The sequence below is a fragment of the Tursiops truncatus genome, chromosome 5 (genome assembly GCF_011762595.2).
Source record: "Tursiops truncatus isolate mTurTru1 chromosome 5, mTurTru1.mat.Y, whole genome shotgun sequence".
In the NCBI taxonomy this organism is placed as follows: domain Eukaryota; kingdom Metazoa; phylum Chordata; class Mammalia; order Artiodactyla; family Delphinidae; genus Tursiops; species Tursiops truncatus.
This window is the reverse complement of record NC_047038.1, coordinates 107,758,741-107,771,911: the sequence shown is the minus strand read 5'-3', so window position 1 is coordinate 107,771,911 and position 13,171 is coordinate 107,758,741. Positions and strand designations below refer to the sequence as shown.

Below are 13,171 nucleotides of genomic sequence, written 5' to 3'. Positions count from 1 at the left end.
ACAATTAAATCCTACACGATGACTTTTAAAAATCCTATGCAATGTTATCAAAATACAGTTCTCTAAAGTATCTTCTGAATTAACACTAACATGATATAATTTAATGGCGAAACAAAGATTAGACAAGAATTCTCTTTTTTTTTCTTCCTTAATTTTACTGCTGATGGAGCAGCATAAAGGCAACGAAGACATTCTCTAAAACTTCTAGAGAGATTTATGGAAGAAAAGGAATCAGATTTACATATAGAAAGAATATAAATTCTTTCTGAATGGGTTCATAATAAACAAGAAATGTCTTTTTAAACCAAGGAGTTAGCACACAGGAAGACACTGTACTCTGAAACACTAACAAGTAGGAAGAGGCACAATAAAACATGTTTGTTAAGATATAATGCTCTTCAAAAGGCACAAGGTTAATATGCTTCTGGTTCCAATTTCTCTACACACTGAGTGCTACTGCTGCTTTTAAAACTTTTGTTTTAATTTAACTTGGTTTACCCCTCCCTTAAATAGAAATAGAGTTTTTCACTTGTTGAGTACTAAAAATTTAAAGTCAGGAATACAGTGCACATCACCTAGATGTAGATCAGCTATCCTCATAACAAAGCAACAAGTCTTACCTGCGGCTAAGGATGAGCTAAAAGTCTGCCCGTAACACCATTTGCTGTGGCTGCGGTCCCAGTTTCGTTCAGTTTTTTTAGGCATGTAATAGCGAATTCCCCTACAAATCTTCCTAGTCGTACAACACCCAGGAGGAGGGGAGAAACAGAGTCACATGCATGTAAACAAGACCCAGCATCTGAGGGCTCCCCTCCAGGGCCTGTTCTGATTGGCAGATGTGTTATGATCAGTCTGCACAGCTGGAATGTGGCCATTCAGGAAGTGAATGGCTCATGGTTCTCCTTTCCTGGTTAAAACAGGAAATTCTACAGTCACTTTAATACTTTCTGCTCTAAGAAAATACAAATATCTCCCCACTGTACTTCCCTATTGAGAAGTAATTAAAATCTGAGACAATAACTTGATAATCTGTTGGAGGACATTTTAAACATTTCCTTGCAAATTCACTCTTGGTGTTACATGTGTTACATTTCTATGTAAATATGCATACACAATTACTCCTAAGACCCACATATTTGATAATTTCAGGGTAAGGGTAATTTATCCATTATTCACAATATTCCCCAGCCCCTAGCTCTTGGCAATGGAAAACAAATTAAAATACATGTTCTTGGCTTGATCTTTTTTCTTAAAGTGTACAAATAATTGTACTTCACATTTTGCCATAAGCCATCTTTTAGCTTGAAAACATATAAATATGTAATGTCTGTATGTTGTGCACCTCTGTGTCTACACATATTTTTATATACTTATTTTAAGCAAAGTAATTTTCATGACAGCCGAGGCTATTGTGCAATTGTCAAGAGATACATTAGCGGTAACATTGAATTTCTGGCAAAATAGTAAGTGGTTATTTTGATCCAAAAGCTAAGACTGAACAAAACAAAGCACTGAGGGCAGATTTGGGATCTGGATCTTGCCAACAATAATAAAACATTTGGATTAAAATCCCCTTACGAAAAATGAGAACAGATCTGTAGCAAACATAGAAATTTCATCTTGACTACATACAGTGCTTTAAGCATATGGTTTCTATTTATTTCTAATTAAATACTCTTTGGCACACTCCCCCCAATTTTTTTCAGAGTTTCTAATTTTTAAATAATTAGAATATACTTGCAAAGGCTTCCCAAACTTTTATATACTTAGAACTCACACAAATAACTTACTAGCCCAAAGTCTCACCATTTCCACAAAGAAAAGAGTTATTAAAGATAAGAATGCCCTAACTCTAAAATTTAGTTGCCAAATGGTGCACATTTGCTGTGGATAATGCACTAACTCTGGGGGCCCACCGAGTAGAGTGTGATGATCTTTAGGTCACTCAAAGATGAGCAGTACACTCTCAATGTGAAGGTCAGCATGGCTGGGTGGCTGTGTGAAAGTGTGATGGTTTCATAGGTGTCTGTCACACCCCCCACACACACGCTAATGGAGAGACAGAGAGAGGGAGAGCGAGAAACCTTGCATTCCCTGTCCCCATTCATCCACGTCTCCTAGTTGATAAAGCTAACTGAGAAAATGGAAGAATACCCTGCAAGAAGAACAAAGGCAGAAAGTAGGCAGAACTGGTGCAAAGGGTGCTGAAGCCTGGATGTGTGTAAATGTTGTGAGGACACGGAAAGGAGGCAACGTGCACATCAAGGGGACCAAGAATCAGGAGAGTGCTGGGAAGTTTCCATGGGTCTGTGTGAGAACTCCAGATTACCCAAATTTTCCTGCCATGATGACTCCTGGTTCTAAGTAATCTGACATACATGATGATTCCAATGTTCATATATTTAGGTGGTATACCACCATTGTAGAGATAGGCCCTTACTCTGGCAGGGACAGCTTTTTGGGAATGGCTAGACAGATTCTACTGATGCTAATTATTCAGGGTGATCTTGAATCTAATAATATGACAAACACTTTGAAATGAAGATGACAAAAATGCAAACGTCATCTTTTGCTTTGATTAAGAATGGCCAACTCAGAGCTTATTAGAATCTACTGTTAGACATTCAGGCTTTGAGGATTTGGCTCTGATCACTTAACTGGAGAGAAAAATCAAACCCCATTGGGTAGGGACTTACACTACTTGCTCAAGTCGGCAACAAAAGGTCCGAAATCATTCTTTGAAATTAGTGGGAAGACAGTCCATGGGAATGAAAATACACAGAGTGGGAATCTGTCTTGTACCTCATATTGGAATACTAACATGTCTCTTTAGAATGACCGTTATCTGTGAAGGGATTCTGGATCAGACTCCAAAGCATTACTTACATACTCCGGCTTGGGAGTACGTATGAATAGTTTATGTTTTTTAAAAAAATGGTCAATGCCAGTCAGTATTCACTGAAAGATACACACATTCTGAAGAATTCCTTGCACCTACGGTATTATCGCCTCTTTACTTATGATAAGCAGAATAAATAAAACAATGAATCCCTCCATTAGAAGACAGGGTATCTACGCAGGGTTCACAAATCCTACTTTAATGACTCTTTAAAAGATAGCAAAACTGGTTCTACTCAAATAGAACGTGAATGGAATTTTATATATCTCAGATGAGAGTTTCAGAGGTTTTCCTAAAATCTTTAAATGGTTCTTATATGTAGGCTGAGAAAATGGCAAATACGCCTACTTGAAAAAAATCCAGCATTCGTTCTAGAAATTACTGACACCAGCTAATACCTATTCACCTCCTCTTTTTTCTTCTTTTTTTTTTTTTTTTGGCTGTGTTGGGTCCTTGTTGCTGCGCTTGTGCTTTCTCTAGTTGTGGCGAGCAGGGGCTACTCTTCGTTCCAGTGTGCAGGTCTCTCATTGCGGTGGCCTCTCTTGTTGTGGAGCACAGGCCTAGGCACAGGGTCTTCAGTAGTTGTGGCACACAGGCCCTAAAGTGTGTGGGCTTCGGTAGCCGCGGCACGTGGGCTCAGTAGTTGTGGCACATGGGCTCTAGGGTGCACAGGCTTCAGTAGTTGTGGTACACGGGCTCAGTAGTTGCAGCACATGGGCCCTAGAGTGTGCGAGCTTCAGTAGTTGCGGCTCATGGGCTCAGTAGTTGTGGCACATGGGCTCTAGGGCATGTGGGCTTCAGTAGTTGTGGCACACAGGCTCAGTAGTTGCGGCACACAGGCCCTAGAGTGTGCGGGCTTCAGCAGTTGTGGCGCATGGGCTCAGTAGTTGTGGCATGCAGGCTCAGTAGTTGTGGCTCGTGGGCTTAGTTGCTCAGCGGCATGTGGAATCTTCCTGGACCAGGGCTCGAACCTGTGTCCCCTGCACTGGCAGGCTTCTCAACCACTGCGCCACCAGGGAAGTCCCTCACCTCCTCTTTCTAATTCCATTTCACCACCCTCATTCAGGTGTGTTTCCAGACTGATTTTTAGCCACTTTTGAGACTCCCACAGTGACTAGTATATTGCTCTTTTAAATGGTAGGTTTTCAATACATATGTATCTGTTGTTGTTGAACTTAAGCAAGAAAGTTACTACTCTCTTGGTCCAAGGAATGAAAGACAACATCTGTGAGTGACGGTTGCATGAGAGAAGTGAGGTGTATTTACATGAGCGCTGCCCACGCTTCTGTGGATAAGTGGAAACATCTGGTCTACAGCACTGCCAATACTGACGCCTTTCATTAATTCTAATTATAAAGCGCCTCAACTCGTTCAAATGCAGCAGGCTAAAATCACAGGGGGAGAGGAATTAGAGAGGGAAGGGAAGTTTTTTCCATGTGGAAGTTATGTTTCAACAAAGAAGCAGACTGTCTCTGGAATCTTGTTTTCTCCTTCCCATGCCTGCTGCCTTTACCTGCATTTTAGGTTCTGATCAGCACTTGTATGAATGGTTGTGTCTTGATCGAATTTTCTGGTTCCTGTCTCTTCCCCTCCAATACAGCCGTATTGCTGGCCAGATAAGTCCATGCCTCAGAAAAATTACAAATTACTATGTGCCCCAGACCCTGAGAGGACTCCATGAGGTAATGACAGTGACATCCTTAGAACTCTGCCTGTGCATAGTAATAAATGTCAGCTGCCATCTGGCATTCAAAGGCCAGCTATTAACTAGGTGGAGTGCCTAGTACTGCAGAGTAGTGATTGCACAAGTTACTTAACCTCTCTACACCTCAGTTTTCTCATCTACAAAATGGGGAAGAATACTATCTTTGTAGAGTTTTTGTGAGGATAAATGAATTAAACTGTATAAAGAGCTTAGCGCGGTACCTGGAACATAAGTTTTACAACTCGAATTCTGCCACGACTATTCTTTTTTCTTTTCTGGCATGCCGCACAGATTGCAGGGTCTGGTTACCTGACCAGGGATTGAACCCAGGCCACAGCCCAGAATCCTAACCACTAGGCCACTAGGGAACTCCCGTTATGACTCTTCTTATTATCCTTCATGCCTGGCTCAAGAACCACCTTCTTCATGAAATTGCCCCTGACTCTTCTTCCTCTTCAGCACCCTTGTATTAGTTTCCTGTTGCTGCTATAACAAATCACCTTAACCTCTGTGGCTTAAAACAACGAAGATGTATTTATTATCTTACAGTTCTAGAGGTGAGCAGTCAAAATAGGTCTTACAAGGCTAAAATCAAGGTGTGTGCATGGCTATAGTCCTTTTGGAGGTCCTAGGGAAGAATCAGTTTCCTTGTCTTTTCCAACTTCTCGAGGTCACCCGCATTCCTGGGCTCATGGCCCCTTCCTCCAACAATGTAGCATCTTTAAATCTCTGACCCTGATCTCTTCTTCCGACTCCCTCTTCCACTGTGGAGAAGCCTTATTATTGATTACACTGGGGCTGCCGGGATAATCCAAAATAATGTTACATCAAGATCAGTTGATGAGGAACCTTAATTCCTCTTTGCCATGCAATACAACATGATCACAAGTGCCAGGGATTAGGACATGACATCTCTGAGGGGAGAGCATTATTCTGCCTACCATATCCTACCTGAACTCTCGTACTATCTATACAATTCACTTGACATTTAGCAATACTAAATAATACTGTAGTATTATTTAGTTTTAGGCATCTGTCTACCCCCTTATCCTATCAGTGTGTCTGATGAGGCAGAACTCTATCTTAGACTCTGCTTCACAGACTGCCCCCTGTAAATGTTTGTTGATAATGGTAATACCCAATGCCCTCCCAAGCCCTTTCCTTTCCTGCGCTGCGTTCTTTAGGCTGTGGTTGGTTCACTGATATATCTGATACTGCTGAAAAATGTGTCTTCCTAAGAATTCCCAAACATTTTTACTTTTTATAAACACCCTAGTGATTTAAGGATCACCTCTGCCCTAAAACAATCCACATTTGGTCTATTCATCTGTCTCAAAGTAGCTCTCACCAAACCAAACTACATACAGGAGAAAAAAAAAACTACATAGCACATTTGAACTGGAAGAAGAATCAGCTATTTGATAACAGGCTGCTACTTCTTTTTAATAATTCTTCCTTAAATAGTTCAACTAAATCTTTTTTTTTTTTTTTTGGTGGTGGTATGCGGGCCTCTCACTGTTGTGGCCTCTCCCGTTGCGGAGCACAGGCTCCGGACGCGCAGGCTCAGCGGCCATAGCTCACGGGCCCAGCCGCTCCGCGGCATGTGGGATCTTCCTGGACCAGGGCACGAACCCGTGTCCCCTGCATCGGCAGGCGGACTCTCAACCACTGCACCACCAGGGAAGCCCCAAACTGAATCATTTTGATTGTTGAGTGCAACTCACTACTGAAAGAGGCTTTATATGACTTGAGGTTTTTATGTTAGTTTCACAGATGAAACATCAGAGCCACCATCTACAGTGCCCATGTTCACCTCAAAGTGAATTCGGTAGAGACTTCTGGAAGATGGGCATTCCATCAGAGCCACTCAGGTCCTGGGAGGCAAGGTGATGAGGGGAGTAGATGGAAGCAGGCTTCGCAGCAAGGTGTCCTCAACACTCCCTGCTGCTCCCACCTCAGGCCCCCTAGTGAGTCTCTTAATAATTACTTTTGTAACTCTTTTTTTAAATAAGTTTATATATTTTATTTATTTTTGGCTGTGTTGGGTCTTCGTTGCTGTGCACGGGCTTTCTCTAGTTGTGGTGAGCGGGGGCTACTCTTTGCTGCGGAGCATAGGCTCTAGGCTCACGGGCTTCAGTAGTTGTGGCACGTGGGCTCAGTACTTGTGGCTCACAGGCTTTAGAGCGCAGGCTCAGTAGTGGCGCACAGGCTTAGCTGCTCCGTGGCACGTGGGATCTTCCTGGACCAGGGCTTGAACCCATGTCCCCTGCATTGGCAGGCGGATTCTTAACCACTGCGCCACCAGGGAAGCCCCTTTTGGAACTCTTCTTGTTACAAAATCTCACTTTTTTCAGCAAGTGAAACTTGTGATTTAAGACGGGATAAAAAGAACTTTTAGTTAAAAAAAAATCTCTATTCCCCCAACTGCCAAGTTAAAAATATTAGACCCATATTCAAAATATTAGGCCACTCCTAAGGGTTTTTCTAAAGGAGGCATAAATTTTACCTGGAATAAGATATGCTACAAGAAAGGTAACCTAAGAAAGTGACCCAATAACAGGGATTGCTTCCAGTGTTTCCCAAATTCTAAAAACCTCTGGGGTAGTCACAAAGCATATTAGTATCTTAAAGGCTCTAAGAAATATTACAATTAAAAAAATTTGTTCGACTTTAACTAGCATTTCCCAAACTAATTTGAAGAGGAAACATTTCGTACAAAATCAGACTTGATATCTGGTACCTTAGCATGAACAATGTTCTTTCATTATCACCATCCACTCCCCTGGGAACCCAAGGCCCCTTTACAGAGCTAGTATTTGCATCTCCACGTCCAGCGCCACCCCTGACATGTAGATGGCACTTCTCTAATTAACTCAACTCCAGCCGATGTAGGGCCAGGCACGGTACCCAAACGCAAAAAGGAGAAGGAACTAATGATGAACAAATCCCCCAACCCGATCGGGTTAAACCCTGATCTTTGAAGATTATATTAAATGTGTCCTTCCTTTAATCCCGTCACTTAATTATCTTTGATTTTGCATTGTTTGGGTGAATTTGTGCTTTTTAGAATTACAGGTTCCACAGAGAAGGTTTGTGCATGTAGTGCTTCCAGGTCTCTACTACCGGGTCATACCCATAATGGGAAATCAGTTGCTATTTCAGGATGACAACCTAGATAGAGGTTAAGGGCAGGAACTCTAGGTCAGACAGGCCTTGTTTTGAGTTCTTGCTCCACTGTTTGTATATTACCTGAATGACCTTAGCAAGATAGCTGGCCTTTGTAAGCCTCAGCATCCACATGTAAAAGGGGGACATGTCACAGTAGTACTCATCAAGGTGAACAAGGATTAAATGAAGAGATGCATATAGAGGATAGCATGGTGGCTGACCATGATAAATGCTCAATAAATGTTTGCTATTATGATAACAGGAGGGATACCGAATATTCATAGAGTTCATAATATTGTGAGTAGAATTATCTAAAAGGTTAATCATCCTTTGTCCAATATGGATTTTGAAATTCTGTAGGATTTTTTTCTTGCTTATTAGTGGTGAAGAGGACAGGAATGCACTAATAAATCATTTCCAAAATCTTCCTTTACCCAACGGCTCTAGCCTCTTTCCCTTCCCCTACTTTCGAACCAAGGGCTACTACGAAAAATGAATACATATGATTTTCACTTTTTTTTCAGTTTCCCATTGCAGCCTCTGACAGAAGTGATAAATAAGCCCCGAAAGTAAGCAGTAGAAGGGAGAAAGAGAACTAAAAGGCAGACACAGGTAGTTCCTTCAGGATGAAAAACGGTGCCAACCAAGGATCACCACCCCTCCCACCCCTTGAAGTCTTTTCCCAATCCGAGTTCATCCTGAAGGTGTTAAGCCCTCACAGTCATTTTCTGAGACTCAAGGATGAATGAGTGATATAAGGACAGAAACTAAATAGACTAAATATAGATATTTTATCTGTTTACGAAATTACTGAAATCTGCCTCTATATTTTAGGATTCTATGGATTTCTTCTATAAGAACCCAGAAAACAAAGATTAAAATGTGTTATTTCAGATGTCAAAGGATAGGTAACATCTCTAACCACAGGCTGCCTTTTCAGCTGTTAGGGTAAAAATAAAGATGATTCTTTTCCCCCTTAAAGGTCCATTCTTTTTTTTTTTTTTTTTGCGGTATGCAGGCCTCTCACTGTTGTGGCCTCTCCCGTTGCAGAGCACAGGCCACGGACGCGCAGGCTCAGCGGCCATGGCTCACGTGCCCAGCCGCTCCGCGGCATGTGGACCCAGACCAGGGCACAAACCCGTGTCCCCTGCATCGGCAGGCGGACTCTCAACCACTGCGCCACCAGGGAAGCCCTAAAGGTCCATTCTTACTGCTCCTTTTCCTTTAACTCAGGATGAATTTACAGATGTCGCAACAAGGTTTTACCTTGGTAGAACTGACTCTGCAAAGTGAGCAAATATCAGAAACCACTGGAATCAAGAGACTCCCTTATCTGGGCAAGCAGGAAACAAAGGGAAGATCACATTATTCCAAACACCACACACTTCACTCTGACGTGCAAACCTTTCCCACATGGTTGAGGAGTTTTCTGATCTGAGTCTTATTTTTATCCACAGTGGGGCAGTCTTGGCCTCTAATCTAGAATGATGAAAAACATTTTTATTCTTTTACTCAAGAAAAGGTAAGGTCACATCCAAGCCTGGCCACGTTACCTTACTGATGGGTAGAGAATGTATTCTCTGTACAACAACACACGGCTTCTTGCAAGTTCGGGCCCGCCGAGCTCCCTCCTCTCCACTCCGTTAACAAACTACCATCCACGCAGGCACCTTCAAAGGCTACTGGAACACAGACAAGGAGCATGCCCAGTGGCCTCCTGCTCTTTAGCTGTGTGGCTCAGTTATGACTCTTCAAAGGAACTCGGGGTGAGAGGAGGCCCGAGAGGCATCTTCCATTTCTGCTTTGAAGCTTGTTTGTTTCCCATGGGCAGAAATAATGCTTTCCCTCCAACCCCCCCCAGGCCTCCCACCCCCGCCAACACACACAGTGCCCCGCAGCTGTTGGCACTTATCACATTTTGACTCACGTTATAATTTTCTTTATGTCTTCACGCTTCCACCACTATCAGCTCCTCTAAGACAGGGCCTTACGTTCCCTGTAATGCCTGGCAGAGCCCCTTACACACAGTAGGGAAACCTAAGTATCTGTCATTGAATATACTGGTATGAAACCTCTCCAACACCTCTGCAAAGTGGACAGCCTTTGTGTTGTTGTTGTTTTTTTGGAAGAGGCGGCTGTTATTAATTCCTAGAGAAGAGATTTTGTGCATTACCATGGGAAGGCTTCAAATAATTTTGATTTGGAATGAAAGCATTTTGAAGTGCTACTTCAGAGTTGCAGAATTAGTAAAAACATATTCATGTCATGAAAAAATGCACTGTTTAAGTGAGGGCAGGGAGGCAATGCAATGATCACAAAGAAGTACAGGAAGCTGCACGAGGGATTCACTTCTGTGGGTGCCTAGTCACAAAAAACAGTTGAGGTCAATTCGAGAACTGGCTACCAGTGGGCCAACTCCACCACCAATGACAGCTGTTATTCACCCAGCGTTTACTATGTTAGAAGCATTCTTAATACATTCGCATTTAATCTTCACAGAAGTCCCATGATGCAAGTCTTTTCCATTTTACTGATGAGAAAACAGAGTCTCAGAGAAGCCAGTTAAATTAAAAGGGAGTATGAATTTTCAATCTGGATCTGAAGAATCCCAAAGTCCCTGCTCTTCCCACTACATCAGAAGGCTGGCAGTCCCACTCGTTTGATGAACTACAGGGTAAATGTGCAGAAATGCTGTTCACCAGAAGCCACACTTATATTTCAGCATCAGATGGTGTATTGTTTGTGTAGAGACTGAATCCAGGGCCTCAAATTCCTTCCAACTGTTTCTGAGGTTTTCTTCAGCTCCACAAAACATACAAACGCCCTCTTATAAATTCCTAAGAATACAGAAGATTTTGACTTGGGCGTCTTATAACAAGATGTCTGGGCAAACAGTTTCAATTCACTACCTCGTGCTCTCAATAATCTTATGCTACTAACATGAAATTTATGGGCTCAACAGAGTACAGACACAGGTACATGATGGGCGGGACAATTCATTTAAAAATTAACAGATTGTGAGACAAGCTTGAATTCTGTTGGAATACTGTTTGTTGTTAATTCTTGTACCCTCGGAGTGAAATTTTTAAAAAAGAATAAAGTGACCTCAGAGAATTATTATATTTTTATAGGAAACCAATCTGGATGTTGCTGATTTTCTTTTCAAATACAACTAGCTATCTTTTTTTATTGCAATGCGAAGTCCACTCTTCATGACAGCTAAGACACACAAACATTGGGGGATGAGGAGGAAGAACTATAAGATATATTAGCCACGTGACCAGAAATTGGCTCTGGGGCAGCTGGTGTGTCATTTATGCACACCAGACTTTCAGATATCTTGGGTTTGCCTGTCATCACCACACTACTACACACCCAGACTCATGGGCACGTGGTGAAATATGTTTGTTTACATCATTCATGGATTAACCCATGCACCACAGGCAGTTAAAAATTAGGTCTGAAAAACAGAGTGATCATTTGATCAGGGGACAAATGCAGCAATATAGGGATGAAATACAGGACCTATTCAATGTTGTCAGAAGCCAAAGTAAGGTGTTGTGTGCTTTCTCCTCACAGAGCCGTAAATGAAACACCAGCAGATGCAGGTGAGTGAGATGATCTCAGCCACTGTCTGGCTCAGTTTGCTCAGGTAGAGAGCCCTCTGATCTACTCAGCTCTGGGGCCAGAGAAAAAAGAAACAAAGATCATGCTGACTGTCTTGGAGGATAAGAGATTAGGAGGATAAGAGATTAAGGAATACAGCTGGAACACGACAAAATCTGCTTTCAACAAGCTCACAATCCATGTTGAGGACTGTAAGAACAAACAATTTCTAAAGCATAATGCGAATACAAAAAGTACATAAGAACCTTAACATTCTTTTTTTTTTTTTTTTTTTTTCTGTTTTTGGTACGCGGGCCTCTCACTGCTGTGGCCTCTCCCGTTGCGGAGCACAGGCTCCGGACGCGCAGGCTCAGCGGCCATGGCTCACGGCCCAGCCGCTCCACGGCATGTGGGATCTTCCCGGACCGGGGCACGAACTCGCGTCCCCTGCATCGGCAGGCGGACTCTCAACCACTGCACCACCAGGGAAGCCTTTTAATGGGAAATTCTAATTGCTTTCCAGGATAGTTATCCTCAACCAATCCAAATTCTCTCCACAGTGTCTTCTACCATGTAAGTCTTCACTTCCCATCTCCGTGTGGTTGGAATAAAGTGACTGAAGTCTAGTCCCGTGGCTCTTTGTGCCACTCTTATGACACCTAGCCCACACTGCCCTGTACCATAATTAACTTTGATAATTAACACCCAGGAGTAAAAAGAATAGGATGGGATGAGGCCCTAAGCTCCAAAATGCTAAAGGCATCCTGATTTTAGTGGAAATTAGAAGAGGACAGATTCTAGACACAGTTGGGTAGGACTGTGATAACATTTTGATTGGATTCAGATGTGACTCGATGGATTGGATGTGGGTGATGGGAGTGAGGGTGGTAATTGGAATAGGAGGATGGGAAAGATAAAGATTTGAAAAGAGAAATCAAGAATGACTGCTAGGCGGTCACAAAGCACTGAGCCGATCTCCCTGTGCTATGCCCATCTCCCTGTGCTATGCCGCTGCTTCCCACTAGCTATCTATTTTACGTATGGTAGTGTATATAGGGGTGGGATAGGGAGGGTGGGAGGGAGGGAGACGCAAGAGGGAAGAGATATGGGAACATATGTATATGTATAACTGATTCACTTTGTTATAAAGCAGAAACTAACACACCATTGTAAAGCAAGCTTTAACTCCAATAAAGATGAAAAAAAAAAAAAGAATGACTGCTAGGTTAGTGGCCTGAGAACAGCCATACTATTAAATAAAATGAGGAGGGCTGGAGGAGGAACAGTTTTCTGGGCTATCAAATGCAGTGACAGGCTGAATAATGGCCCCCAAGGATGTCCCTGTCTAATCCCCAAACCTGTAAATATGTTACATTACCTGGTAAAAGCAACTCTGCACATATGATTAAGTATGTTGAGATCTGGAGAGTATCCTGGATTATCCAGGTGGGCCCAATGTAATCCCAAATCTTTTTAAAGAGGAATGCAGGAGAGTCAGAGTCAGAGGTGTTTATGAGACTATGCAGAAGAATGGAAGCAGAAGGAAGAGAGGAACAAAGATGCTATGCTGCTGGCTTTGAGGATGGAGCAAGGGGCCACAAGCCAAGGAGTGCAGCTGGCCTACAGAAATTTTAAAAAGGCAAACATGATTCTCCCTTAGGCCTGGAGATAAAACGCAGCCCTACCAACACCTTGATTTTAGCCCAGTGAAACTGATTCCAGACTGCTGACCTCCAGAACTGTAGGACAATTTGTAGCAATTTGTTACAGCAGCAATGGGAAACATACATACA

The 13,171-nt window shown here is 42.6% G+C and overlaps 1 protein-coding gene across 7 annotated transcripts in view; it reads right to left on the bottom strand.

The window, feature by feature from the left end:
- Nucleotides 1–13,171, bottom strand: part of SH3D19 (SH3 domain containing 19) — a 135,208-nt gene that overhangs the window by 104,167 nt on the left and 17,870 nt on the right. Inside the window, exon 1 of one of the 7 annotated variants that reach the window (XM_033857297.2) lies at nt 621–808. The exons of the other annotated variants lie outside the window; for them this stretch is intronic. Coding sequence (XP_033713188.1) covers nt 621–705 — 85 coding nt within the window. The 5' untranslated portion in view covers nt 706–808. Of the gene's footprint in view, nt 1–620; nt 809–13,171 lie in introns of those variants that run through there. 7 annotated transcript variants of the gene reach the window in all.